This window comes from Cucurbita moschata, unplaced genomic scaffold (assembly GCF_002738365.1).
Source record: "Cucurbita moschata cultivar Rifu unplaced genomic scaffold, Cmos_1.0 Cmo_Scf00029, whole genome shotgun sequence".
Lineage (NCBI taxonomy): Eukaryota > Viridiplantae > Streptophyta > Magnoliopsida > Cucurbitales > Cucurbitaceae > Cucurbita > Cucurbita moschata.
In genome coordinates this window covers 1,667,040-1,694,733 of record NW_019268545.1, presented here as the reverse complement: position 1 = coordinate 1,694,733, position 27,694 = coordinate 1,667,040, and the positions used below count along the sequence as shown (strand labels likewise).

Sequence of the window (27,694 nt, the reverse complement as noted above, 5' to 3'; positions counted from 1 at the left end):
TATTTATTAATTACAAGCTGAGTTCGAGAGCTTGTGTCAATGTAATCTATTAAAATTTTCAATTTTTTACTAATAAATGCTCGAGTTTTAAAAATGTCTAATAAATCTTACACTTTTAATTTAAATCTATAACATATTCAAAATTAAAATGAAATAATAATAGATCGTATAATAGCTTTACTACCAATACAATAAGATTCTCGAAATGTAGATGCACATGACCCTAACTCGTCAACCGAAACGACCAAAAAATCAAAAATTGATTAAACCATTTGACTTTAGATATAACGGGTCAAAATTTAAAACCGCTCTCGTATATTCAATAATGCAAAACTACCGACTCGATCATGCGGATACGATCGAAAACTAATCTGAGTCAAATTTAGGGTTTAAACTTAGTATTAGTAAATTTCCAACCCCAATTGGTTTCAAAATTTGGAAGTGGAGGGGATACGGCTGTATCGGTCGGTGACGTCGGCACGTGCGACATGAAGAAGGAAGAACCAAGCAACACACGTGTGACGCAATTATTGTGAATGCAAGAACCCTGGAGCTTCCTCTCTGCCGTGTCTCGATTTTCATTTCCAATCCCCAGCCCTTTCTCCATTTCTCCCTTTATAATGGCGATTTTCCCCTCTCTTCGCCTTCCACCTCTCAACCCTTCCAACCCTAATTACAAGTATCACAAATTCGCGAGCTAATCCTCCACTCCATACACTTCTCATCTAATCTATTCTATCTATCGTAAAATTTCAAGATATTTGCTGCCTGTGTATCGCTTCATCAACCGGTTATTTCAGGTACTCCATCTCCAGATTAGAAGAATTTTCTTAATTGTGTATTGTATCTTTGGTTTTTTTTTTTTTTATAAATAAATTGTTTTTGTGAATGCTTTGGCCGATGTTCGTTTGAAGAATGGATGTTTTGGTGAGGTTCGTTGGAAGAATTTTTGGGTTGTGTAGTCGGGGCAAAAGATCGGATAGAATATGGGTTGTTTGGATAGGGATTTTGATGATCTGTGTGAATTTTGTGGTTTATTGTTAGTTGATTAATTCGAGGTTGGATGTAATTGAATCTGTGGTGTAACTAATTTGGAGATTTTCTGACACATTAATAAATGTTTAGGGGGAGAGGGTATTGGTCGATTATAAGAGGTGGGTTTTGTGTATAATGTGGGGTTTTCTCTTAAATCTAAAGAAGTGTTTGTTGATTAATGAAGTTTTGTTTTGTTTTTATGAGTTACAAGGATTTTGTTTCTTATATAAGTTTTTTATTATCGTGCCATTTCAGTGAATGATAACTGAAGTTTCGTTTTCGTATCCAAGCTTCTCAGCTTGTATTTGAATGGTGGTGGTGGTTGTTGTGTTGGCTTTGTTGGAAGCTATCAATTTCCTTCTGAAATTTTACAGTGCATGTATGGCAGGTTGTTGAGGAGCTTTGAACTATAGATGAGTACTCAGGCAATGAGAGGACATACTGCAAGAGGTTATCATCGTAGGAAATCATTGGACTTGGACCTAAACAGCATGCCACCAACTGAGAACCGAGATCAGGGGGAGACATCTCAATTTGGATTTCCGGAAGCACAAGTTAATCAACAACAGTCTGTACAGCCTGCAATGATCGACATTGAAGCCATTGATGACGATGTTATTGAATCATCCGCTAGAGCTTTTGCTGAAGTATGATTCTTCTATCCATATAATGTTCCTGTTCTATTGATTCTGATCTGTTTTTCATGGAATCCATCGATTATCTGTCAGGCTAAAAATAAATCCAGACGGAATGCTAGGAAGAACATAGTTGATGTCGATGCAGGTATGTTTATTTCAGCTTGTGGAGGACTATAGCTAGGTTGATTTTTTTTCGTATTACTTTTCGTCCTTTGGATCTTTATTGAGATTTCTTCTTAAGCTTAGCATTCATTAGTTAGACCCATTCTCTCACTGATTTTTGGACTACCTTGTTCTCCTGTCTAGAGCATGCTAGCAAGAGCAATGAATTGAAGATATATTTTTGCTCGATCTATACATCTTCCCAATGTCCATCTAAGGGTCGGAGCTAATGATCATGATAGTTTTTAGCTTGGAGATTCATAACCACGGTCTACAATCGTTTGTTTAGAATTTGCTATTAGCAAACCACCATAATTCTTCCATTGCATGCTATTTTGCAATGACATGACTTTATGCCACACGGCACCACTTTCAGTGGGTACCTTCCTAGCGGTTTAGTTAAAAAGTCGTCGTCTTTAGCTAGCTTCTCTATCAAATCATTCAACTTCATCGTCATGACGTGAGCTAACCATCCATAAAAAAATAGATTCTTCCACCAACCATTCACTGAAAAGAAAGAAGACCCTAGTTGAACTTATTTTGGAGGTAATATGTTACTAGTATTCTCTCCAATCTTGAGGACATATCCCTTCCATAGCTCGCAGGAATGTGTAGCCATCATAGCTCATGAATGGGGTTAAACCTTTTCATTGCTGCTTAAAACGGAGGCCTCGAATTCTTTGAGATCTGTCATTAGAAGCTTTATGAAATCAGTTCTTCCTTGATTACCAGCTCGGCTATAAGTTCCGATCATTCCGTGGGAAGGATCAGACCACATAACTGGCTGGTTAGCTATTAGGACTTGTTTGGAATGCAAGGGGCGTCAGCAATGGCTGCTTCCAAGTTTCCAACTGATATGGACCTTGTGGGCAAGTAACTCTAGATGTTTATTGTCGTTTGGACTGTGTTCCACTAGAACCTCTTGTCCATTTGTTGTGAAGCTTGCATCTCTCATTCTCTCATCTTCTAATTGTTGCAGAAGAGCGGAGCAGGGCGTCAAATAATAACCGGAGCAAGCGTAGGAGGGATGTGCCGAATCAACAAACTGTAAATTCTGATTTATTAATCAATTTGGAAGGCAGCAACAGCTCTATGGTACTGGGACAATTTATATCTTCATTACTCTTATTTTTGTGCAAATTTTTCTCGTCGTGTTACTCGTTAGGTATAGTGTATATTATATGATTGTCTTTATGATACCACCGTATAAGCACACGTCGAATTGAGGAATTTTCATGGCATGAGATAAGGACTTAGGAAGACAGAAAATGGTGCACTTCGTATTTGGCAAAACTCAGTGCATAGGCATAGCAAATACTTTTAGACATTCCCAGTGCATCTAACTAGTTGGATTATATCTAGATCTTGAGATATTGAGATAACATATTTGTTCCAATACAATATTCAATTTAATGAGAATTTGAATATTGAATAACAAATATGCAGAATGTAACGACCCAGGCCCACTGCTAGCAGATATTGTCCTCTTTGGGCTTTCCCTTTCGAGCTTCCCCTCAAGGTTTTAAAACGCGTCTGCTAGGAGAAGGTTTCCACACCCTTATAAGTGGTGGTTTGTTCTCCTTCCCAACCAATGTGGGACACCACAATCCACCCCCCTTCGAGGCCCAGCGTCCTCGCTGGCACTCCTTCCTTCCTCCAATCGATGTGGGACCACCCCCAAATCCACCTCCCTTTGGGCTCAGCGTCGTTACTGGCACACCGCCTCGTGTTTGCCTCCCCTTCGGGGAACAACGAGAAGGCTGGCACATCGTCTGGTGTCTAGCTTTGATACCATTTGTAACGACCCAGGCCCACCGCTTGTAGATATTGTCCTCTTTGGGCCCTTTCGGACTTCCCCTCAAAGCTTTAAAACGCATCTGCTAGGGGAAGGTTTCCACGGTGGTTTGTTCTCCTCCCCAACCAATATGGGACATCACATTTATCCATGAGTTTCTACAAGAGCTCTCTCTCTCATGTTCCTTGTGTTTGGTAACTTTTCTCCCCTTGGGAAAGGTTAAGTTAGTTTGTTTATGGTTCCTTTTGAATAATCTCTCTCTCTCTCGCACTTTGTTTGGATGATGCTCTATCCTTCGGTTGATTTCTCTTAAAAATTAGGGTATGTTCATAGTTCGAACCGATATTTGCTTATCGCTTAACCGAGAACCGAACCATACATTTTGGTTTGATTTCATTTGAAAAAAAGTGAATTATAGATGGGTTTGAGCAAAATAATTGAAAGTTAAACCAAAGAGTCCCTTCATTAGATCTAATTATCCCTAGGTGTAATGTCGTCCTTGTGACTAAACTCGTGGTGGTCTTTATATGTAGTCGGCTCCAATAATGCAATTCCAGGAGGAGTCGGTAGTAGCTTCTTATTAGCTGTTAGTCTTAAAATACGAGTGAAGTGTTGAAAATAGGATGATGATGCGATTTCTGTGGTTTTTGCAGAAAGAGAAGGCTGCTCCACCGAAGGAGCCCAATTTCAGTTGTCCAATATGCATGGGTCCGTTGGTAGAAGAAACATCAACAAGGTGTGGTCATATTTTCTGCAAGGCATGCATCAAGACTGCAATAGCCGTCCAGAGTAAATGCCCAACCTGTAGGAAAAGAGTAACTGCCAAAGAACTGATTAGAGTATTCCTTCCTGGGACAAGCTTGGAGTGAGGCTTATATGTAAGTTCCTTAATTGCTTAGCCACTCTCTTGTTTTCATGGTTCAAAAAAGTTGCATTTGCCTCGTTTTTAATATGTTTTCTTTGTTATTGGCCGAGCCCCGATGTGAAATCCCACATCGGTTGGGGAGGAGAACGAAACATTCTTTATAAGGGTGTGGATACCTCTCTCTAGCAGACACGTTTTAAAAAGCTTGAGGGAAATCCCAAAGAGGACAATATCTACTAGCAGTGGGCTTGGGTTTTACAAATGGTATCAAAGCCAGACACCGGGCGATGTGCCAGCGAGGAGGCAAAGGTGGATGAACATGAGGCGGTGTGCTAGCAAGGGCGCTTGAGGGGGGGGGGTGGATTGTGAGATCCCACGTCGGTTGGGGAGGAGAACGAAACATTATTGATAAGGGTGTGGAAACCTCTTCCTAGCATACACGTTTTAAAAACTTTGAGGGAAAGCCCAAAGAGGACAATATCTACTAGCGGTGGGCTTGGGTTTTACAAATGGTATCAAAGCCAGACACCGGGCGATGTGCCAACAAGGAGGCTAAGCCCTGAAGGGGGGTGAACATGAGGCGGTGTGCTAGCAAGGACGCTGGACCCCGAAGGAGGGGGGTGGATTGTGAGATCCCATATCGGTTGGGGAGGAGAGCGAAACATTATTTATAAGGGTGTAGAAACCTCCCCCTAGCAAACGCGTTTTAAAAACCTTGAGAGGAAGCTCAAAAGGAAAAGCCCAAAGAGAACAATATTTGCTAGTGATGGGCTTGAAACGGTTACACCTGAGATTTCTTTCGTAACTAACTTGGTCTCGTTTTTTATAAAATGGACAGGTGGGTGGATTTTGATTTTGAAGACTTCATTCAAAGGGAAATGGTTGGAGTTTTCTTGTATGTAAGAGAAGCTAATTTTTAGGTGGAAATTTGTGGTGCATTCTTCAGCTGATTGATGTGATGGATCGGAGGAGGAGGAGGAGGAGGTAGCAAGACCATTTCTTTTGTTGTTGTTACGTTGGTGTAAACAAACTCACAATCAAATCCAACCATAATGCAATGAGATTACATAAAATCCATCTACAAAGTTACCTTTGTCGGTCTACATCAACATCTCTCTCTCTCTCTCTGTGTTCTTCATATGAACTTTATATGTCTCATTTCATGTTCTTATATATTTTTGCATCTGTTTGGGAGCCTTCTTGCAGTGCCCATGATGCTTTTTTTCTTTTTTCTTTTTTTGGGTAAGGACTGGTTGTGTGAAGTTGTCTTCTCTATTCATTTTTGGACATTTTTTAAAAAATTTAAAGAATAATTTTAAGATCTTTATAAAAGATTAAAGATTTGGGTATGACGATTACATTTCGAAAAGTTCAATGGTGGGACGCTATTCTTACTAAGAAACTGAAAGAAACGGATAAACAGAAACAAGAGGGATTCACCAAAAAAATACTTCTTCCCCTTTTTTTCGGATGAGGAACTGAAAGAAACGAAACGGAGGGGACTAAACAGGAACAAGAGGGATCCACCGAAGAAGATACTTCTCCTTCCCTCGGATAAAATCGATGAAACGGAAGAGATCCGAGTGAATGGAAAGAAAAAAACAATCCGAGTGAATGGAAAGAAAAAACAATCCGAGATTCCCCGAGATTCCTACCTATTTAATACTTTAAAAAAATTAAGAATACTCACTGCATAAAAAAAATTGAATGATGAGAAGTAGATTTAATTTCAAAGGTTAAATATTAAACAATTTATTGATTTTTAACACAAGTTTATTTTTATTTTATCAAATTTTAAAAAATTAAAATAGAATTGTCTAAAAAAAATAATAATATTAATCTAATATCAAAACATGTCAAAATTGGATACAAAGTTGGATATGTAAACAACAGATTACATAACATAATAATTAATAGTAATTAAATAAATTAGATATAATAATTCAAGAAAAAAAAAAGAAAAAAAAATTCCTCCACTAAATTTCATAAAAAATAAAAATATTATATATTTTTGACAAAAAGTTGAATTTTTTATATATAATTTAATTATTTAAATATTAAGGGTAATATAGTCAGAATATTTTTAGTTTAGGTTATAATATTTAATATTTTAATTGATCTTCTCTTAAAATTACATTTTATGATATATTATGGAGAATTAATTTTGGACTTTTGACTTTTAAACATTATTTTCGTAATCTTATGTCTTTATTTTTTTTTTAGAAATATAAATTTTTTCGAATATTATTTTGAAAAAAAAAATTAAAATTGAAGAGTTAAAATGGTAATTTTAATAATTTAACATTTAATTTTTTATTTTTTATTATTTCTATATATGATTTCAACGAAATTAAACATGGCAGTAGAAAGGGGGAAGAAATTGGATAGGTTGCCGGAGGGACAGCAGAGGCGGGATTATCGTCGTTCTTCGATCTTAATTGGAGACTTCCATCTCCGATTCCTCTGCCTCGTTCCAGTCTAAACTCCTCAATTTTCGATTCCAGTTCCAATTTCTGATGGGTACAGCGGGTAGTGATGTAGAAGCAGGGTTCGCGAAGCTCCAAGGTGAGGATTTCGAGTACTATATGCAAACCTACTCCATAATCCTTGGTCGGAATTCCAAGAAATCCACCGTTGACGTCGACCTCTCCAGCCTCGGCGGCGGAATGAACATTTCTCGCCATCACGCTCGTATCTTCTACGATTTCACGCGGCGGCGATTTGCCCTAGAAGTGCTCGGTAAAAATGGCTGCCTCGTTGAAGGGGTTCTTCATTTGCCTGGGAACGCCCCGGTGAAGCTCGATTCTCAAGATCTTCTTCAGATTGGGGATAAGGAGTTCTATTTCCTGTTGCCGGTGAGGAGTATTTTAGGTGGTTCTGTTGGGCCGAGGAGCTATATGAGTCATCCCGGATCGGCCGCGGCGGGTCCTGCTGTCGCTGCGCCGGTGGTGCCGTCGCACCCGCACTATAATTTTCATTTGGCTGGCTCTGGAGGAGCCGCTGCTGCAGGGGCGATGGTGAAAAAAGGGAGAGGACGAGAGTATTATGAGGAGGGATATGAGGATGAGGACGACATTGGTGGAAGTAGTGGCAAGAAGTTTAGGCGAGAGGCATATGGATCCGGTGGTTCAGGTGGCAAAGCAGGATTTTCTGGCGGATTGGGTTAGTATTATTGTGTTCCTTGTGCATTTTTTGATTCACTGTTTTTTAGAGGTTTAGAGATAATCTATGTTCATGTTCTTGGCTGTCTCACTTTGATTTTCGTTCTTAGACTATTGAATCTGGAAGTGGAAAATTCTTTGATCATGGTAGATTTATCTTGTAGTGACAGATTATATTGTATACTGCCAAAAAATCTCAATGAAAAGCCGTGTTAGTGACAGATTATATTCTTAGACTATGCTTCGTTCTCCGCCCCAACCGATGTGGGATCTCACAATCCACCCCCCTTCGGGACCTAGCGTCCGCACTGGCACTCATGCTCTTATCCAATCGATGTGGGACTCTTCAATCCACCCCCCTTCGGGGCCCAGAGTTCTTGCTGGCACACTGATTCGTGCCCACCCCCTTCGGGGTTCAGCCTTCTCGCTGGCACATCACTCGGTGTCTGACTCTGATACCATTTGTAACAGTCAAGCCCATCACTAGTAGATATTGTCCTCTTTGGAATTTCCCTTTCGGGCTTCCTCTCAAGGTTTTTGCTCAAATCCATCACTAGCAGATATTGTCCTCTTTGGGATTTCTTTTCAGGCTTTCCCTCAAGGTTTTTAAAACGTGTCTAGTAGGGAGAGGTTTCCACACCAATGTTTCGTTCTCTTTCCCCAACCAATGTGGGATCTCACCATCCACCCCCTTCGGGGCCCAGCGTCCACACTGGCACTCGTTCCATTCTCTAATCGATGTGGGACCTCCAAATCCACCCCCCTTCGAGACTCAGCTTCCTTGCTGGCACATCACCCGGTGTCTGTCTCTTACACCATTTGTAGCTTTCCAAGCCCACCGCTAGCAGATATTATCCTCTTTGGGCTTTCCCTTTCGGGCTTCTCTCAAGGTTTTTAAAACATGTTTGCTAAGTGGAGGTTTCCACACCCTTGTAAAGGATGTTTCGTTCTCCTCCCCAACCGATGTGGGATCTCACAGAAACACGAAAGAAGGTTTTTGCAACAAGTCTATTTGAAGATTAATTATTAAACAGACAGACACAAGAACAGAAGGAAATCCTTGCATTACTTGTGGAATTAGGTTTTGGAGTCCTTAAAAGTTATTTCAATATGATTGTCATACTTCAAACCATGTTCGTTGCTGCTCAAATTATTATCCTAGCATGGCTTTGGTTCTATATGATAAGGCCCTCCTTAGAATTCATGTTTAGAGAGAGAGCGAAAAAGTCGAACCTCTTAGCGATAGAGAAATTTGTTAATTTGTCGTTCGATTTGAGATCTTTAATATTTACTCTTCTTGGGGTTCTTCTTTGCTAATAGGTTTTGTAAACACTTCGTCTTTTGAATTAATACTAATTTGGAGTACTTCTGTGATCGTGTTTTGCCTCTCGTTGAGAGTCTATTTTCGATTTGCTTGATTGGCGGAGGACGCATAGTTAAGATTCTAGTTTCTTATCTTCCCATTCATGATTATGATTTTCTTAAAAGTGATATCTGTTTCTATATGCTGATATTAAAATGAACTTAAGTGCCTGCCTTGAACTCTTATTGCATAGCCATTTGACAGTCTTTCTCTATGCTGTCTAAAATCGGTATATCTGTACAGCATCGATACCTATTAAGTTTTTTTTTTGTTCCGTAATCCACAGTTTCCATGGACAAGAAGCTCGATGGAAGGTCACGAGTTGATCGAGAAGCTGATAATCAGCTTCTCCAGGAAGAAAAGGATGTGGTATCTTCAGTAGCTACCGTGCTGTCTGATCTTTGTGGCCCCGGAGAATGGATGCCTATGGAGAAGCTCCACCCTGAGGTATGTTATGGTTATGAAGGATCCTCTTGATCCTTATATACTATGAACAATTTTATTCTCATACCTGTTGGAAATGATGGCTGTTTACCATTGCTGTTAGGATTGCTCGTTTTTTATACTGCTCGACTTTGCTGTCGCTCATGACTTTTATTGTGGTCAGCCTATACAGTTCAGATATTAACTTATTATAGTTTCTAGTAATGTAATCATCTACTCCTTGCGCTGTATACGTCACGATACCGAAACGTAGAATCCAGCCTTCTAGAGAAATGAGAAGTTCGGACCAAATTACACATCGAAGCTCTGGTGATAGGATATATCTGTAGTTATTCAAAACTTTCCTCTTTCCATTTAACAGACTGGTCTGCTTTCATTTGCAAATGCATGGACATGTAGAAAATCAACTATAACAGCCCAAACCATCAGATATTGTCCTCTTTGAACTTTCCCTTATAGGCTTTCCCTCAAGGTTTTAAAACGCGTCTGCTAGGGAGAGGTTTCCACACCATTATAAGGAATGCTTCGTTCCCCTCTTCTATCAATGTGGGATCTCACAATCCACTCTCCTTAGGGGCTCAACGTCCTCGCTGGCATTGTGAGATCCCAGGTTGGTTGGAGAGGAGAACGAAGCATTCCTTATAAGAGTGTGGAAACCTCTTCCTAGCAGACGCTTTTTAAAACCTTAAGGGGAAGCTCGGAAGGGAAAGTCCAAAAAGGACACTATCTGCTAGCGGTGGCTTGGGCTATTACAAATGGTATCAGAGTCAGTCACCGGTCGGTGTGTCAATGAGGACGTTGAGCCCCCAAAGAGGGTGGATTGTGAGATCCCACATTGGTTGGGGAGGGAAACGAAGCATTCCATAAGGGTGTGAAAATCTCTCCCTAGTAGACGCGTTTTAAAACATTAAGGGGAAGCCCGGAAGGGTAAGTCCAAAGAGGACAATATCTGCTAGTGGTGACTTAGACTATTACAAATGGTATCAGAGCTAGTCACTGGACGGTGTGTCAGCGAGGACGTTGAGCCCCCAAGGGAAGTGGATTGTGAGATCTCACCTTGGTTGGAGAGGAAATGAAACATTCCTTTTAAGGGTGTGGAAACTTCTCCCTAGCCGATGCGTTTTAAACCCTTAAGAGAAAGTCCAAAGAGGACAATATCTACTAGCGGTATAGACTTGGACTGTTGCATCGACACACAAATGATCTTTTCTCGCTGGCATCAAAATATGATTTCCCATTTACGGCTAACAATTTCACTTGGCTTTATTACAATTGCTATGTCAAATCATTACTTTGTCTTTCTCAATCTTCTTCCCGATTTGCTCTTCACAGCTGGTTGAGCAATATGGCAATGTTTGGCACCATAGTCGTGTAAGGAAGTACCTCACATCAGAGGATTGGCATGGTCCAGAAGCCAAGGATAAACCGTGGTATGGCTTGCTTATGTTGTTGAGGAAGTACCCAGAACACTTCGTGATTAACACGAGATCCAAGGGCCGAGTAACGCTCGAGTTTGTCTCTCTCGTCTCGCTGCTTTCGTAGAGTCGGAAACTAGAATAGGGTTTTTCCTCGGATCTGAGCGTTTTGTCACAAACTCGTATGTCAGATTACGAGCAGTTGATTCGATTTCCTGATTTGTGTCCAGTTTGTAGTGATTTCATGAACTCAATATATGTAAATTATAATTCCTACTATCAATCTAAAATAGCTTTTCATCTAAACTATAAGTTTCTGACTGGTTCATATGGGAGATCTACGTCGGTCGGTTGGAGAGTGAAACAAAACATTCCTTAGAAGGGTGTGGAATCTCTTCGTAGTGGGCGTGTTTTAAAACTTTGAAGAAGCCCGAAAGGCAAAATCCAAGGACAATATCGGCTAGCAATGAGTTTGGGCTGTTACAAATAGTATCAGAGCCAAATATCGGGCGGTCTGCCAATGAGGACGCTGGAACCAAGAGGGATGAATTGTTAGTTTCACATAAACATTCTTTATAAGGATGTGAAAACCGAAACCCAAAAAGAAAATCTAAAGACAATATCTGTTAGCAGTAGATTTGACACTCATTGACACTCACGGTAATTGTAATCACGGTAATTGTAATTTTGAATTATTTATTTTATCAATTCGATCATTAAGGTAAAAGAATTTCATTTCACAAAATAAAATGATTAGAAAAATAAAATGTGTCCCACAATGAGACCTTCAAATAATAACAATGGAAACCAGTAACAAAGGCATTAAACTATGAACATAAGATGGCTAACAATGGCACCTTCTTCCTTCATGAGAACCAGGTTCCATGATTGTGTGAGATCACCACTGCAGCAAGGGATAGCTGAGGCCATGGATTCTGAGCTCGAAAATAGCTCGAACTTGTCATAGGTGGCATCTCGAGACTTGAAGTATCATCAAGTAGATTCAGAAAAGACCCTCTCGAGTAGGTTATCACCATACGTCGTTCTTTCACCAGCTCGGATTTGCCTAAACCACTAAAATTATGTACATCCAAAACTTGTAGGAGGTTGCTTTGCCTAACCCCACGAGCATTTGAACAAAAAATTCAAAACTACACGTCTCCATACTTGATCTTGGACTTCAATGAACTCGTTTCGTTGCGTTTTTTGTTAGAGTTGTTCAGACTTCTTTGATTCTGGACTAAGTCTCTTCTGTTCTGAAGAACACGACGATAAATAACTCATATGATCAATACTAGGAACTGGAAGCATTTGCGAAAACGTAAAGAAGGAGTAGACTTACTTCTATTCGTAATCGCACGACGGGTCATGGCTAAAAACTCGTCCCAATTAAACCGTCTCAGTTCTTGCTTCTCCGCCTCAGAGAGATCAAAGTTGGGTTCCCTTCCACACATGAAAGCAGCTCTAGGATAGCAAAAGACTAATGGTCAGCTCATTGGGGAGGTTCCCTTACACACTTTATGTCACTTAAAGACATTACCTGTCATACAAATGAGCAGCTTCTTCTTGTGATCCGACAGTTCCCAAGTGTATTTGTTTCTTGTCAACCTTTATAGCAGCTTGCCATTTCATGTTCTTGAAATAAACACCTCTCATTAAGAACGGTTCGTCCAGAAACTGCTTTCTCCGGTGTCTCTTTCGACGCTTGACGGGCGGGTCTGTAAATACAGTAGCATGCAGCTCGTGTCATAATACAGACTTTCTTCATTAGTGCAGACGGAGAATGAATAGACAGAGACAGATAGATGCATTAACTGTTGAGTTATGCTCGTGTTGGCCAAGTTTATTACTTTCGAGAATTCATTGACTAGCATAAAGAAAATGCGACCTACCCGTCTCCAAGATGAATCAATAGTATAATCGAACAAATAATGTTACATCAAACAATAGACTTATATCCTAATATCACATACATTCATGTAACTCGTAAATATGAAGGGATGACCGAACAAACCTGCAACTGGCTCGTCATTTTTCTCTTTTGATGTATCCAAAACAGATACCCCTGACGGTTCAGGCTCTATACGTGCAACGGGATTCTGAAAAAAAACGTCATATTATTGAGATAGGTATCCAGCATAAATGTCCATTTTGTGTACTAAAAAACAAGCCATTCTTGCATTGGCAGGAAAAAAAGGGAAAGAAAAAGAATAGTCTTCTTTTATTGATGGAACACGTGTAGCATTCCCATAAGCTGTTGGATGTGGGGAATGCTCGGGTAAACCAGAAAAGTTTGGGTAACCGTATCCATACTACGCTCCGACATCCATTCAAACTTTACGAACCTAGGTGATAGTATCCCGATAAAAGAGCTGATGAAGAGGATGAGCTAAACAGGGAGTCTACTGGACTCAGCTAGCGGCTATAATGGATGACTTAATAATATTGTTGGAATCTCATGCAACCTTGTGCATTGATCTAGCTCAATATGGTAATTGTTATTAAAAGGAAAAAAAAAACATGAGCAATTTTACAGATAATTTTGCTTCATGATGTGATTGTTTCATAGTGAAGTACAAAAACTGACAGCAAATTAAACTATGAAACAAAAAGAAAGAAAAAGAAAGAAATAAGGTTTTGATGTGAGAGACCGTAACAGCTGAAGCCCACCGCTAGTAGATATTGTCCACTTTTTTCCGTTACGTATCGCCGTCAATCTCACGGTTTTAAAATGCGTCTACTAAGGAGAGGTTTTCACACCCTTATAAAGGGTGTTTTGCTCTCCTCCCCAACCGATTATGATCTCATAATCCACCCCTTTAGGGCCCGGCGTCCTTGCTGGCTCTCATTCCCTTCTCCAATTGATGTTGGACCCTCCAATCCACCCCCTTTCGAGATCCAGCGTCCTTGTTGGCACACCACCTCGTGTCCACCTCCCTTCGAGACTCAGCCTCCTCGCTGGCACATCGTCCGGTGTTTGGCTCTAATACCATTTGTAACAGCCCAAGTCTACCACTAGTAGATATTGTCCTCTTTGGACTTTCCTTTTCAGACTTCCCCTCAAGGTTTTTAAAACATGTCTGTTAGGGAGAGGTTTCCACACCCTTATAAGGAATGTTTCGTTCTCCTCTCCAACTAATATGGGATCTCACAGAGACATATAGCTATGTACTATGAGGAACAGTCGAGTATGATGTGATTATGTAGTGATTAAAGAAATTGGAAATATTTACTGACCTCTTTTATCTTGTTCACTTTGTCTGAGCAGACGGGATGAACACTAACGAAATCCGTACCGTACACGTGATCTTCAATAGTCAAATCTTCAGAAAATTTTTAAACCGGAGCAACAAACGAGCCTTTGCCTACAAGTCCCAAGTTCGTTTCATTCAAAATCACGAATCAAAAGAGAAAAACTATATGAAAAGTCAGTTCTTCCAACACTTCAATTAGCCAAAGCAAAATGAGTAATGCCCTTGGTAAATTTTACCAGTGCAAAGTCCCAGGAGTTTTCGCCTTCTTAAGCTCACCATAATTTGCTTCAATCTTGTTATCAAGTGGTATTGTTTGGTTGTTTTTCCTGGATCAGCTCACATCTAGAGCAGACAAGCAGAACAAACTCAATCAGGATCCAAAAACATAGGCCAACATGTAACTACATAATGACAAACAATAAACGGATCGATAAGGCTCAAAGAACAAAGCTGGTTCGATCGTAACGATGATATAGAATGTGAGTTTCTAAGAATGACTCGTCTATTTGAAATGACTTTTTAAGTACTTAAAAAATGTGTTTAAATATATTCCTGATCCTAAATAATAGTAGTGGTTAACATCATTTCGTCTTAACTGAAGCAATCTGAATGGAGTTCAGATGTGCAACATAGGGTACGACTACAAAATTCAAGCATCATTTGTGAATTTGTAACACCTCAAGTCCAGCGCTAGAAGATATTGTCCTCTTTGGGCTTTCCCTTTCGATTTTTAAAACACGTTTGCTAGGGAAAGGTTTCCACAACCTTATAAAGGGTGCGTTGTTCTCCTCCCCAACCAATGTGGGATCTCACAATCTACCCCCCCTTGGGACCCAATATCCTCGCTGGCACTCGTTCCCTCCTCCAATCGATGTGGGACCCCCCAATCCACCCCCTTTCGGAGTTCAGCGTACTTGCTAGCACACCGCCTCGTGTCCACCCCTCTTCAGGGCTCAGCCTCCTTGCTAGCACATCACCCCGTGTCTGGCTCTGATACCATTGGTAACAACCCAAGTCCACCGCTAGCAGATATTGTCCTCTTTGGGCTTTCCCTTTTTGGGCTTCTCCTCAAGGTTTTTAAAACGCATCTACTAGGGAGAGGTTTCCGCACCCTTATAAAGGGTGCTTTGTTCTCATCTCCAACCGATGTGGGATCTCACAATCCCCCCCCTTGGGGCCCGGCGTCCTCGCTAGCACTCGTTCCCTTCTCCGATCAATGTGGGACCCCCTAATCCACCCCTTTTGGGGTCCAGCTTCCTTGATAGCACAACGCTTCGTGTCTACCCCCTTCGAGACTCAACCTCCTCACAGGCACATCACCCAGTATCTAGCTCTGATACCATTTATAATGGCCCAAGTCCACCGCTAGCAAATATTGTCCTCTTTGAGCTTTCCCTTCTAGACTTTCCCTCAAGGTTTTTAAAACACGTCTATTAGGGAGAGGTTTCCACACCTTTATAAAGAATGCTTCGTTCCCCTCTCCACAACCGACGTGGATCTCACACAATCAATAACCTAAATGAAGTACCAGTTTAAACTATTATCAACCAAGAAAGCAAATAAAGAGCAACATATAGCTAACATTTGCAGGCAATAGCAGCTTAAATTGAAAAAAAAAACAAACATAAACACAAATTTGGATGGCTCCATCAACAAACTTTCCAGTCTAATCAAATCTAAGCCGTTCATCCAAATTGAAGTAACCCAAGTCAACTTTAATGACAAAAACCTTCTTCTTCTTCTTCCATTCATATCAAAAACTCCTCTCCCAAACATTGAACTCAAAAATTAATGTAAAAACAAGGAAAAACCTCATCAAATTCGGCGGTGGAATTCTCAAACTCATCCATCTAAACAAATCCAATACTAAACAACAACAAGAAACAACTCATCGGCATTCGATTCTGTCCGTCAACGGCGAATGCCGATGACCGGAGAGCGAGCAAAATGCGATAAAACAGAGAGAGGACGGCGTTCATACCTGAGCGGAGGCGGTGGAGAAGAACGATTGAAAAAATTTAAAGAGGGGATTGAGATTATGAAGAGAAGGGAAGGTGGTGAGCATTTACAACGGCCGTTGAACTTTACAATGGATATATATATATATAGAGAGAGAGAGAGAGAGAGAGAGAATCGGTTCTAGAGAGAGAGAGAGAGATTACACTTTTTTGAAAGATTTTTCAACCATTATGCATATGAATGCTGGAAATTTTCCAACATTTTATCTTCCAATTATGCCCTCCACTAAAAAAAATCATTTTTATCATTAAATTTTTTAAAAAATGTTCTTAAAAACCATATTTCAATTGAAAAAAAAAATAGTATCGTTGTTAGTATTTATTTTATTTTTAAAGATATTGTTGTACCCTTTATCGTGAGTCTGAATCGTCCTCTCCGTATGTTGCTAAGGTACCGAGGAAGCTACACGTGACAATGATATAATTTTGTCGTGTAGACTGAGTGGAAATGGGCGTAAACTGAGCCAACAAATATCTTATATTTAAGTTACAGTGAGTTCCATGATACTTGACATATACTTATTTACTTGAAGTCAAGGGAAAGGGTGTTTTTGTAATTTGCGCAACGAATTGGTAAGAGAGGACATATTGGAGATTTAAACAAATGAGGAAGGGTAGTTGTGGAAAAAAAATAATACGGTGAATTTAAAGTATTCTTCCCATATGCTGCTGAAGTACCGAGGAAATTACACGTGACAATGATATAATTTTGTCGTGTAGACTGAATGGAGATGGGCGTAAATTGAGCTGACAAATATCTTATGTTTAAGTTACAGTGAGTTCCATGGTACTTGTCATATACTTATTTACTTGAAGTCAAGGGAAAGGGCGTTTTCGTAATTTGCACACGAATGGGTAAGAGAGGACGTATTGGGGATTTAAAGAAATGAGGAAGGGTAGTTGTGGAAAATAAATTAATAGGGTGAGTTTGAATTATTCTTCCCATATGCTGCTGAAGTACCGAGGAAACTACACGTGACAATGATATAATTTTGTCGTGTAGATTGAGTGGAGATGGGCGTAAACTGAGCCAACAAATATCTTATATTTAAGTTACAGTGAGTTCTATGATACTTGACATATACTTATTTACTTGAAGTCAAGGGAAAGGGCGTTTTCGTACTTTGTGCAATGAATGGGCAAGAGAGGACATATTGGAGATTTAAACAAACGAGGAAGGGTAGTTGTGGAAAAAAAAAGGATGAATCTAAATTATTCTTCCCATATACAAAGTACCGAGAAAACTACACGTGACAATGATATAATTTTGTTGTGTACACTGAGTGGAGAGGGGGCGTAAACTGAGCTATGAGTTCAACGGTAATTGACATGTACTTATTTACTTGAAGTTAAGGGAAAGGGTGTTTTCGTAAATTGCGCAACGAATGGATAAGAGAGGACATATTGGAGATTTAAATAAATGAGGAAGGGTAGTTGTGGAAAATAAAATAAGAGGGAGAGTCGGTAGGGAGCTAAAAGACACCGACGAACCATTATACTCGTATTAATATATTAGTATACGTGCTCGAGATATATCTTGTGTTTTTATTAAAATTAAAATAAACATAAAAACCAAAGGCTAAAATAAATATTTCATGGAGATGAAATTAGAATTTAAATATTTTATTTATTTAGTTTTGAAATTAAAATGTAAAATATTGAAATATCATTTATTTTTAGTGCTGAATATTGTTATTAAAGTATATATTTTAAATATCTAAATTTAGTCGAGTATGTTTTTAATAAATATTAAAACTAGTATTTATTATTGTAATTAATAAATAAAATAAAAATAGGAACCATATTTGTAGCATTAAAAAATTAATTATAATTTTAGTATCCTTCAATTTAAAAATTGTATATTTAATTTTTTTTATTCAAATAATTTAAGATTTTATTAAATAAAAAAAATTAAAAATTTGAAATTTATGGAGTATTTAAACGCTCGTTTACCGCCTATTTCTCTAGATACCGATATTCATACAGACGAAAGTTGCAGATTTGGAGGGCGGCGACAGACTAGGGTTTTTGCTTGGAATATTGTTGCTGTTTCTCCCAATTGCTTCACGATGATCTACGACGTCAACTCTCATCTGTTCCGCTCTTTCCTCAGCCAGAAGGGAGGAGGTGCCTACGACAAAAGGTATGCGATGCTCTTACTTTCACCATGTTTACAATTAGAAACGTATTTGTGGAGATATATATATATATATATATATATATATTTTTTTTTTTGTAAAGTAGTTCGTTAACTTGATTTTTTCTCTTTTCTGTAACTGTCTATTTGTTTGATTTTGGATTCTAGGTTGTTTTGATTTTCGTTTACTTTATTTTGCTTTTGATTTGGCTCTGTAAGTTGTCTTATTTGTCTGCTATTGGCTTGTTTGATTGTGCTGCCTTTTGGCTTTCTTTAGATGTTAGTAAATTGATCTAGAGGCTCTAGAAGTTTAGGTTGTTGAATGGATATCGAAATTTGTTTGAAATTGATCTTGCGAACGGAACTAACAGCGTTTGAATGCTCTTAGAATTGGTAGCTTTTATTTGGCCATTTAGTTCTCTATTCGTTCTTCGTCTTGCTTTTATTATCGATGTTTGCTCTCGAATCTTCAAAGATTTCTGTACTTCAAGCGTACTTGTTGCTTGCTAATGAATAAAAGCATGAAGCATTATTTAAAAAAAACATTCTATTTTGAAGCGTCATGCAGATTTAATTGCTATGAATGATCCAATAGAGTTTTGACGGGCGAACTATACCAAACTTTTACGGAAAGCTTCTTAGCATAGTTTATTTACTTCCGTTCTAGATTCCTTGAGACTTTTGGATTTGCCTGTTTTTAACTCGGTACATAGTTACCGACAATAGGTTTTGCAATTTCTTTTTAAACTGTATGTTCTTTAAGATTTTCAAGTGTAAATTAAACTTTCTTTTGGAATCTTCTGTTGCATGAAACAACAGACATTTAACAGCACCGCCTTTAGCATTTAGCAATATTTTTCTTGAATTAATTTTAGTGGCTGCTTTTATCTTGGTGTAAATGTTACTACACTGCCTTTAGCAATTTTAATCTCAATGATCTTTTGGTCCTTTTTTTTGGTAATTTCTTTAGCCTGGAGCCTAGGTTTCCTCCCTTTTCGTTATATTTCATACTACCAATCTGTTTCATATTAAAAAAAGGAAAAAAAAAAAAAAGGAAGAGAGAGAGCAAAAAAAGTGCATATATTAATCCTTTGTTTTATTTAGAAAAAAGAAAAAAGCGCATGACCGACTTAACTATCTTTATTTTAGATGTTTTGGATCTGGCCTGGCTTACCGTTTATTCTATGCGATATTAATTCCATGGTTTAAAGATTATGATTCAACTGTAGTGAATATCTTAATAGATGAAATCTAAAGGTTAAATATTGTACCCTTCATTCCTTTTGTTTTACTCTCTCATTATTCAACTTCCATAATATCCATAATTGTTGTTGCTAATGATTAAGGTAGCATTTAAAGGGGGAAATTAAAAGTAGTAATAACATAATATATTCTGTATTCGTTACTCAATTCTCTTCTCTGTTCTGTTTGTGAATATTTTTATAATTACTCACCGAGCCACATTTTAATTAATTGGAGTCCCTTGTGGGCTATTTAGGCCTCTCCTTTTTATATGACTGTATTCTTTCATTTTGTCTCAATGAAAGTTCGATTTTTACATAATACAAGAAGAATATATTTTGAATTTTGGAATGTATTTTCTCGATTTGGAATAGCTACATTGTCGTGTTATAAATGAGCATTTGTAGCCTTATCAGTTGTTTGTGATGTTTACTTCAGAAAAATTGAGGAGCAGAAGCCCAAAGAGCAAAGATTCAAGGCAAATGAGAACAAGCCTGTCATGACAGAGTAATAACAACGTGAATATGTAGGTTGTAGATCATATTGTAGTCAAGTTTGAATTGTTTCAATAGAACCAGTTTTCATATTCCTTGTATGACTTTATTAACGTTCTGCCATATGGAGGCTTTGTGCTTGCAATGAGCAAGTTTATGTCAATTCATGATTTTATAATCCAAGCATATCTTTCTTTTTATGATTTTATTTGTTGGCCAAGCCTTTTATGTCAATTTATGAGTGTTTTTGTCACTGGTAAATGCTTTGCTAGTAGTACGGTTGATGTTATGATGAAACGAAGGTTTGATATCTTTAATAATTCTTCATTGGGGTCTGGTGGATGATTGGAGAAAAGATGATAATTGGGTGGATTCATCCTTTCCATTCCTTTTTGACTTTTAATTGAACGCAGGACAAACAGGAATATAATTATATAACATTTGCATTGGACAAATACAAATGGAGAGAAATCTTCCTTCTTGGGCGACGGGAACATATCTTAGCATTGTCAACTTTGGTGGGCCCATCCCCGTAAAGCATCCGAAGCACCATTATTGCCGTCTTGGCAATGGCAGTACACAAGCATTGTAAGTAACAATATTTATCTACAAATAAACCTCTCTCGTGACTTTAGAACTTCTCTTTTCTTGTTTGTACTTTTGTTATTGAATTAAATACATATGTCTGCATGTAAATAAAGGGGATGGGAAGGCAGTCATTAGGGGTAAACGAAAAAGAACCATCTTCAGTTTTTAGAATCTTTACCTCCTTTCCCATTCATGAAGAACTGCCATGGACCGTAAAGACGTGTCTAATTTGCACCGTCTGTTGCAAAGGCATGCACGCAAGTAGCCATAATCAGTAGTTGCATTATCATGATGTTGTTCCTTTTATAGCCCTCAAAAGTCCTATTCCCACACTACAACAATCCCACTTCCATAGGGTTTGCTTTAGGGCTTGAGTTATAGTGGATGAATCCAATCCAATAACAAGAAATTTCTGAGATTTAGCATTAGGTTATGACTTAAAAGACTTTTCAGAGGGGGGAGGGTGTTCTTTTATTTAAATGGCTCTATCTCTAAATTTTTAAAATATTTAGCAAGTGGTCGAATGTTTAATTGTGTCTTTTAGTTATGGGATATAAATTTAAAATTTATATTTAATAGAGTTATAAACGTTGAATTTTGTATTTAGTAAATCTTTACCTTTTAAAAAATAATGATTAATTTAAGGACTTGTTAGATAGTTTTAAAATTTTTTTTATATCCCTTGGACATAAAATTGAAAGTTATTTATTAGACGATGTTAGTAACTAAAAAGGGATTAGGTTTATAACTTAAACACATATATCCCATAACTATAGTTTTTTTTTTTTTTTAAACTCGTTTCTGCCACCCTCCTATATAAGATTATTTTATGTGGAGATGCAGTCTCTTTCTAGGTCTGGTGTCCACAAACGTGTCTCATTTTTGCATTCACAATTCTGACCTTTCCGTTTTTTTCTGTTGTTTTTTCGCAAGCCTTTTTTTCCTTCTCTTTTCCCCATTTCTCTTCCTAAATACTGTTTGGTGGTTTTCGAAGATACAAGCTCGATGTCAATCCATTTGATAACAGCTCGATGTCTAAACTTTTAGAAGTGTATGAGGTCTGAAGTTTATCAAATGTGGCCTACCCATTTTTCTAGTTTAATCGGTTGTTAGAAATTTATGAAACTCACCGTTTCTATTGAGGATGGTTGAGAGAGGAGTCTCATATTGACTAATTAGAGGGAAGATCATGGGTTCATAAGTAAGGAATACTATCTCTATTGAAATGGGTTCATAAGTAAGGAACACTATCTCTATTGAAATGAGTTTTTTTTTAGAAAATTAAAAGCAAAACCATGAGATTTTTTATGTTCAAAGTAGACAATATCACTAGGCTAATGATTTTACAATAAAATTACTATGATTTGATTTGATCCATAGTCTTTAAATATAGTCATAAAATTACTATGATTTGATTTGATCCGTAGTCTTTAAATATAGTCATATTAGGCCGTTTGAAGTGGTAAATCAATATGAAAGGGCATAAATGTAGGGTTGGTAGTTATGGCAAGTGCTAGAAAGCTAGAAAGCTATTTCAACAAACAAAAGGCTAAAATTACTGCCAATGGATTGCTTTAATTTAACCTTTTGCCTTAAAGTTGAACAATAATGGTATTATAATGTTCCTAATTTATGGGTTTGTCATCTCAATAATCATAGCCACTGTAATCATATGAATTCTTCCGAATTGAAACCTCAGTTTTTCAATCATGCCACAATTTTAGTCTTTTATTTCAGAAAGTGTAGTAATCTAAGTTGGTTGATTTCAACCATTTTTTTTCTTATTTTATTTATTATCCATCTGTAGGAAGTGAGTTCATTCTTTTTAGTGTGTATTTTTTTCAGGTACATGAGATTCGTTCTCTTATCTTAATTCTCTTCTTTTCGTGCCATAGTTCTTAACCAATTGAATTATGATTATTAGAATTTTAAGGAAGTTCCTTCTCGGTTTTGCATGTCAATTGCAACTACTCTACTTGGTATCATCCCACCCAAACCTATACGTTATTTCACTAACAATCATTTAATTCTTGAAACAGGTTGACCTACGGCTATTCTGACACATACCCTAAGAACTTGATCATGGACCGAAATAGAATGACCTAACTATAAGGTCGAGTCGGGCTTTTCTTTCTTTACACTCTCTAGAGTGGCATGGTAACCACTAAACATTTTTTTCGATAACCATGGAAGAGTAAAAAATTAGAGTGAAAGAAAAAGATCATGGAGAGGATCATAATAATTTGGTAGTTAGATTGTAAAGGTCTGCCATTTTCTTTCCATTGTTCTTTGCCTCCTCTTTTCTCTCTCTCTGTTTCAGTCTCTTTCCTTTATTCACGCCGCTTTCTCTCCCAATTCTCACAGTTCCTGTCTCTCTCCTCTCCATTTCATTACCAAAATCTACTCTCCCACTGAACTTTCCCCCAACAAACTCCACCATCGCCATTGTTACAGAGCTTCAAAAACAGAGAGAAAAAAAAGGAAAGAAATCATAAACAATGTCTGAAATTTCCATCTCCAAGAAAGCATTTGGATTGTCCTGTGTCTCTCATTTCTTCCATTTCTTCTTCTTCCTCCTCTCTCACCCTCTTCACTTGTCTTTCTTCATCTTCTTCTTCCCTTACTTTCTCAAGCTTCTTTCCTTTCTCTCTCCTCTCTTCATCACCACTTTTCTCCTCCTCTTTGCATTATTCTCCCTGTTTGATCATCATCTTCATCACCATTTTCATCATTTTGCAGATTCTTCCAAAATGGGCTTTCTTGCTACTACTTACCATGTTGTTTTTGACAGTTTACGCCCGAGAACACCAGACGAATCCCCCATGGAAGAGCTTGAAGCTTACAAAATCGTGTTTGAGGCTTACACTTTTGGCTCTGAACAAAACCCATATGAACACAGTCTCCAAGAAGTAGAAGTGGAAGTCGATTTTCAAGAACCCATGGAGCATTTTCCCGAGAAAATCAAAACTCTCCCGGAAAATCCCCTGATAATAGCAGAAGTTGAAGCAAAAACAGAGGAATTACAAGAAGCCAAATTCGAAAACAGAGACGAAAAGCATGAAATCATGAATGATTTGAAAGAATCATCGAGTTCTTCAAGATCTGAATCGAGTCCTCCATGGAGTTCACCAGGGAGTTTTGGTAGAGATTATTCATCATTAGGAAGCTACGGATCGATGAGGAAAGAGAAAGAATGGCGAAGAACACTCGCCTGTAAGCTCTTCGAAGAGAGGCACAGTTCAGAGGAAACAGAAGGGATGGATTCACTATGGGAAACATACGAGAAGAAGGAGAAAGACAATAGAAAATCCAAGAAAGAAGAAGAAGAAGAAGAAGAAGAAGAGGAAGAAGAAGGGCAACTTTGCTGCTTACAGGCACTGAAATTCTCGGCGGGGAAGATGAATTTGGGAATGAGGAGGCCAAATCTTATGAAAATGACCAAAGCTTTGAAGGGATTTGGATGGTTGAGTAGAAAAGGAAGTAGAAAGAGATTGATCCATTGATGAATTGTTTTGGGTTTTTTTTTTCTTTTTGGTTCTTCATGTTCTTCATCATAATCATTGTAATCCTCCATTTTTTTCTTTTGTTGGTTTGGTTTTCGTTTTGATTCAACTGTTCAAATAGTGAAGGTATATAATTTTTGTTCTTGTTGCTAATTGGATATCTATCTAAAATCTAATCTAACCCATTTTTTTGTTTCTTCTTTTTACCTTTATGATTCTTGTTTTGTTTTCTTTCTTTTTGGCTTAATCTCTGTTTTTGGTGTATCTTATCAAATTTGAGTCATTTTTATTGGTAAATAAACCCTTGATTAATTAGTACGCGGCTAGAATTGAAAAACTTATCAAAGCTTAATACGATCGATCTTGTAAGCTCGATCTTGTTTGTAGATTGTGGAGTGGTTCGTTATATATCAACAATATATAATAGGAGACAATAAATGTTATATATCAACAATATATAATATATAATAGGAGACAATATAATATTTACTAGTGGTGAGCTTGAATTATTACACGAGAAATCAAACATTAGAAAAATAAAAGATGAGAAAATATAGAAGAAAGATACTTCATACTCAAAGGTAAGAAATCTATAGAAAAAGTATAGTCTTTAGTTTTCATTTCCATTCATTTTTAAAATTATTTTGAAAGTTCTAACGATAAAAATGAAATTCTTTTTTATTGTTACAATGATGAATAGTAAATGGATCTGTTTGAAAATAAATGAATTGTTTGTAGAATATTATTCTCGTTAGACTCCAATCTAACTAAAAAAACAAGGGGCAAAAAGCTAAAAGATTTGGGATCGAGAGAGCTGCTTGCGGATCCCTATCTTGCCAACGTTAAATTATTCAATGAAGTCGACCAAAATCACCAACATAGTGATGGTATCGAAGTTTCAATATCAAAAAAAGATGTTAAGCTGTAATGATCTAAATCAGATACATGAATATCAAAAAAAGATGTTAAGCGGTAATGATCTAAATTAGATACATGGATTCATCTAATTGAAGAAGGTACGATTCCATTAGTTGGAAGAACAGTTATGTGTTTCAAAGGATGAGAAACCTCACCGCCGCCGCCGTGCCTAACGAACTCGGCTGGTGAAAAGGATTCTCCATGGCAGACACACAAAATACTGACCTCCGAGTTTGAGTATCTATACAAGAAGCCAGTGGTTATGGTTTTGGTGCCATTGGGAGCAATCCCTGTGGTTGAAACGCAGGGCATTTGCTCAAAACTTTGGACATGGCGGCTCTGGATTTCAGGCTTTGGAGGCTTTCCATTCACCATTGAAGAGTTCTTGATTCTGGGTTTGGAAACATGGGATTCAACGAATTTCTCACTGCAAGCCTTTGGTTTAACATGATTCTTAGATGAGGAATTACATGAATTGCTTCTGCTACTAACTCCTGGAAGAACATGAACAAGAACACAACTCATTAAGAACATGAACTAGAATGATCTACTTGAAAAGCAAAATGGAAATCAAATGGTTTAGATTCGACACGTTCTACAAAATCTATGTCGTTAGAAATCACGAGCTTTCACAATAATATGATATTGTCCATTTGAGCATAAGCTCTCGCGGAGCCTCGTATCAAGGACTCCCTCCCAACAATTTTCACCTTGAACAAATTATGCTAGGGAGCCTCTTCGAGGCCTCTATGGAGCCCTCGAACAGTCTCCTCTTAATTAAAGCTCGACTCTTTCTCTGGAGTCATCGAACAAGGTGCACCATTTGTTCGATATTTGAGTCACTTTTGACTACACCTTTGAGGGTCACAACTTCTTTATTCGATGAGGATTGTATTGACATGGTTAGGCTAAGGGCATCGTAATTATAAGCTCTCGTGGCTTTATTTTGGGTTTTCCCAACCAGCCTCGTAACAATAGAGATGTATTTCTAAAGCTTAAAAGAAAATACCTTCATGAGAGGAAGAACTGTGATAATTATCAGAAATAACAGAGGAACTGCAAACAGGGGAGGATCCAGAAGACCCAGTTTTCCTGTTCTTGCTTCCACCAACATCGGGAACACTCCGGCAAGCCACCGCCGGCTGATGGAGGGTTCGCTCACCGACGGCCCAGTACGGCGTCAGGCAGGGAAACGGATAGCCATAGCCATTGAGAAACGGCACGTACTGCAACGACGAGTAGGGATACGGATTTTGAAGATCCACATTGTTCATCAAATCACATTCAGATCCTAAACCTTCAAGCTTCTTCTCCCTCTTCAATGGCCGATTCCGTTCTTCTTCTCGCTTCCTCTTGGCCTCTCCTCGCCTAATCGCGCTTCTAATCTTCTCATCGGTAACTCCGCTCTCCTCATCAGAGCCATTGTTGATTAGGGTTAACTTTTCCGGTAAATTTCTGAAAGCTCCGCCGATTGAAAGCCCTAAATCGAGGTCTAGATCGCCGCCTTCTTCACGTATCACCGCCGATTTCATCTCCCGGACAAAAATGAAATCAAGAGTAGAACAAGTGTGAGAATGAAGATTTGTGGATTTGGATTATATGGACGGAGGGATTCTCGGGAGGCGGAGCAGCGGCGACGTGGCGGCAGCGGAGGAGATGAAGGAGGCGGTGGGATTGGAAGGAACACGTAGGGAGAGAATGGAATCACAGAGATAGTTTTAGCGCAACCGAAGCCTTCGCCTCCGCCATTAATCTATTATATCTCTATCCCTGGTCAATCCTTTGACTTTATTCCACGTGTTGGTAATTCATTGGCCAAACCATTAATCTTTGAAATATTTATATTATTATTTTATTGTGGGGTCCATGTTTAACACGTGTAAACATTGAGGTCACGACACGTGGAAACAGAGGCTGCGTAAGAAGGACACGTGGTGGTGGAATTTCCCGTCCCCACAAATAATCTACGGTCTTTTTCCACGTTAAAATCTCAAAACGCGAGACCAGCTCCACCAACCATAATATGCCACGTGTACGTTACTTGTTTTCAAAGTGGGCCCTGCTGTAAGTGGTTGTAGAATGACACGTGGAGATTATACAGCTAAGAGGTGCGCCAACTTTTATGAAAAGGCCTAGTGATATTGACACGGCGACGTCACGCTGTGACAGTGTCGGAGACGTGGCAGATTTTCGGACGCGGCCTCACGAAAAGTACGTGACGAATTATTCTGTGGGCCCCGATTCATATGGCGCGTGGAATAATCTTTGTTTTTTTTTTTTTAAATTTTATTTTACTTGAGGTGCCACGTGGCTTCATTATACACTTGGAGAAGGGATACGAAATCGACGGTGATCCAGAGGCCACGACAATGTTATGCATCAGCCACCGTACAATCGACTTATTTTATTTTATTTTTTTTTTATAACTATTTTTCTTTTTGTTTGGAAATAAATCAATTTTGACCCAAATTTAAATTATAGCACATTTTTTACCCTTCATTATTAATTAAATTTTGAGTTAAAAATTAGGACCAAAAAAAAAATAATTTATACCTCTAAATTTTAAGCGTTATTTAATAATTTTATTGGTTTAAATCCTAAAACTTCATAAATAATTAATTAAAATGCGAATATAATGCAAAGTGTAAAGTAATGAAGGAAA

At 38.1% G+C, this 27,694-nt stretch overlaps 5 protein-coding genes and 1 pseudogene across 11 annotated transcripts; 4 read left to right on the top strand and 2 right to left on the bottom strand.

The window, feature by feature from the left end:
- Nucleotides 1-543: 543 nt before the first annotated feature.
- LOC111463920 (E3 ubiquitin-protein ligase RNF4-like) lies at nt 544-5,598 on the top strand. 5 transcript variants are annotated; one of them, XM_023107889.1, is made up of 6 exons: nt 544-800; nt 1,424-1,682; nt 1,764-1,818; nt 2,815-2,930; nt 4,284-4,508; nt 5,416-5,598. In XM_023107889.1, exons 2-5 carry the CDS (start codon nt 1,449-1,451, stop codon nt 4,497-4,499), a joined length of 621 nt encoding a protein of 206 aa, XP_022963657.1. In that variant the 5' UTR covers nt 544-800; nt 1,424-1,448; the 3' UTR covers nt 4,500-4,508; nt 5,416-5,598. The 5 variants fall into 5 exon arrangements, with proteins under 5 accessions (XP_022963657.1, XP_022963655.1, XP_022963656.1 ...); XM_023107887.1 differs by having other exon boundaries at nt 5,405-5,598; XM_023107888.1 differs by having other exon boundaries at nt 5,400-5,598.
- Nucleotides 5,599-6,826: 1,228 nt separating this feature from the next.
- On the top strand, nt 6,827-11,184 carry LOC111463915 (FHA domain-containing protein FHA2-like). Its single transcript, XM_023107880.1, has 3 exons — nt 6,827-7,657; nt 9,306-9,466; nt 10,796-11,184. The coding sequence occupies exons 1-3, from the start codon at nt 7,012-7,014 to the stop codon at nt 11,003-11,005; spliced, it is 1,017 nt and encodes a 338-aa protein (XP_022963648.1). The 5' UTR covers nt 6,827-7,011; the 3' UTR covers nt 11,006-11,184.
- A 475-nt stretch (nt 11,185-11,659) lies between these two features.
- On the bottom strand, nt 11,660-16,279 carry LOC111463922 (annotated as a pseudogene).
- A 1,844-nt stretch (nt 16,280-18,123) lies between these two features.
- On the top strand, nt 18,124-20,632 carry LOC111463924 (wound-induced basic protein-like). 2 transcript variants are annotated; one of them, XM_023107896.1, is made up of 3 exons: nt 18,125-18,293; nt 19,968-20,055; nt 20,437-20,632. In XM_023107896.1, the coding sequence occupies exons 1-2, from the start codon at nt 18,220-18,222 to the stop codon at nt 20,038-20,040; spliced, it is 147 nt and encodes a 48-aa protein (XP_022963664.1). In that variant the 5' UTR covers nt 18,125-18,219; the 3' UTR covers nt 20,041-20,055; nt 20,437-20,632. The 2 variants fall into 2 exon arrangements, with proteins under 2 accessions (XP_022963663.1, XP_022963664.1); XM_023107895.1 differs by lacking the exon at nt 20,437-20,632 and having other exon boundaries at nt 18,124-18,293; nt 19,968-20,231.
- Nucleotides 20,633-22,665: 2,033 nt separating this feature from the next.
- LOC111463823 lies at nt 22,666-24,278 on the top strand. Its single transcript, XM_023107750.1, has one exon. The coding sequence runs from the start codon at nt 23,110-23,112 to the stop codon at nt 24,112-24,114; it is 1,005 nt and encodes a 334-aa protein (XP_022963518.1). The 5' UTR covers nt 22,666-23,109; the 3' UTR covers nt 24,115-24,278.
- A 669-nt stretch (nt 24,279-24,947) lies between these two features.
- LOC111463802 (ninja-family protein 4-like) lies at nt 24,948-26,759 on the bottom strand. Of its 2 annotated transcripts, XM_023107716.1 has the most exons (3): nt 26,042-26,759; nt 25,079-25,526; nt 24,948-25,030 (listed from the first exon to the last, which is right to left on the bottom strand). In XM_023107716.1, the coding sequence occupies exons 1-2, from the start codon at nt 26,562-26,564 to the stop codon at nt 25,114-25,116; spliced, it is 936 nt and encodes a 311-aa protein (XP_022963484.1). In that variant the 5' UTR covers nt 26,565-26,759; the 3' UTR covers nt 24,948-25,030; nt 25,079-25,113. The 2 variants fall into 2 exon arrangements, with proteins under 2 accessions (XP_022963484.1, XP_022963483.1); XM_023107715.1 differs by having other exon boundaries at nt 24,948-25,526.
- Nucleotides 26,760-27,694: the final 935 nt, after the last annotated feature.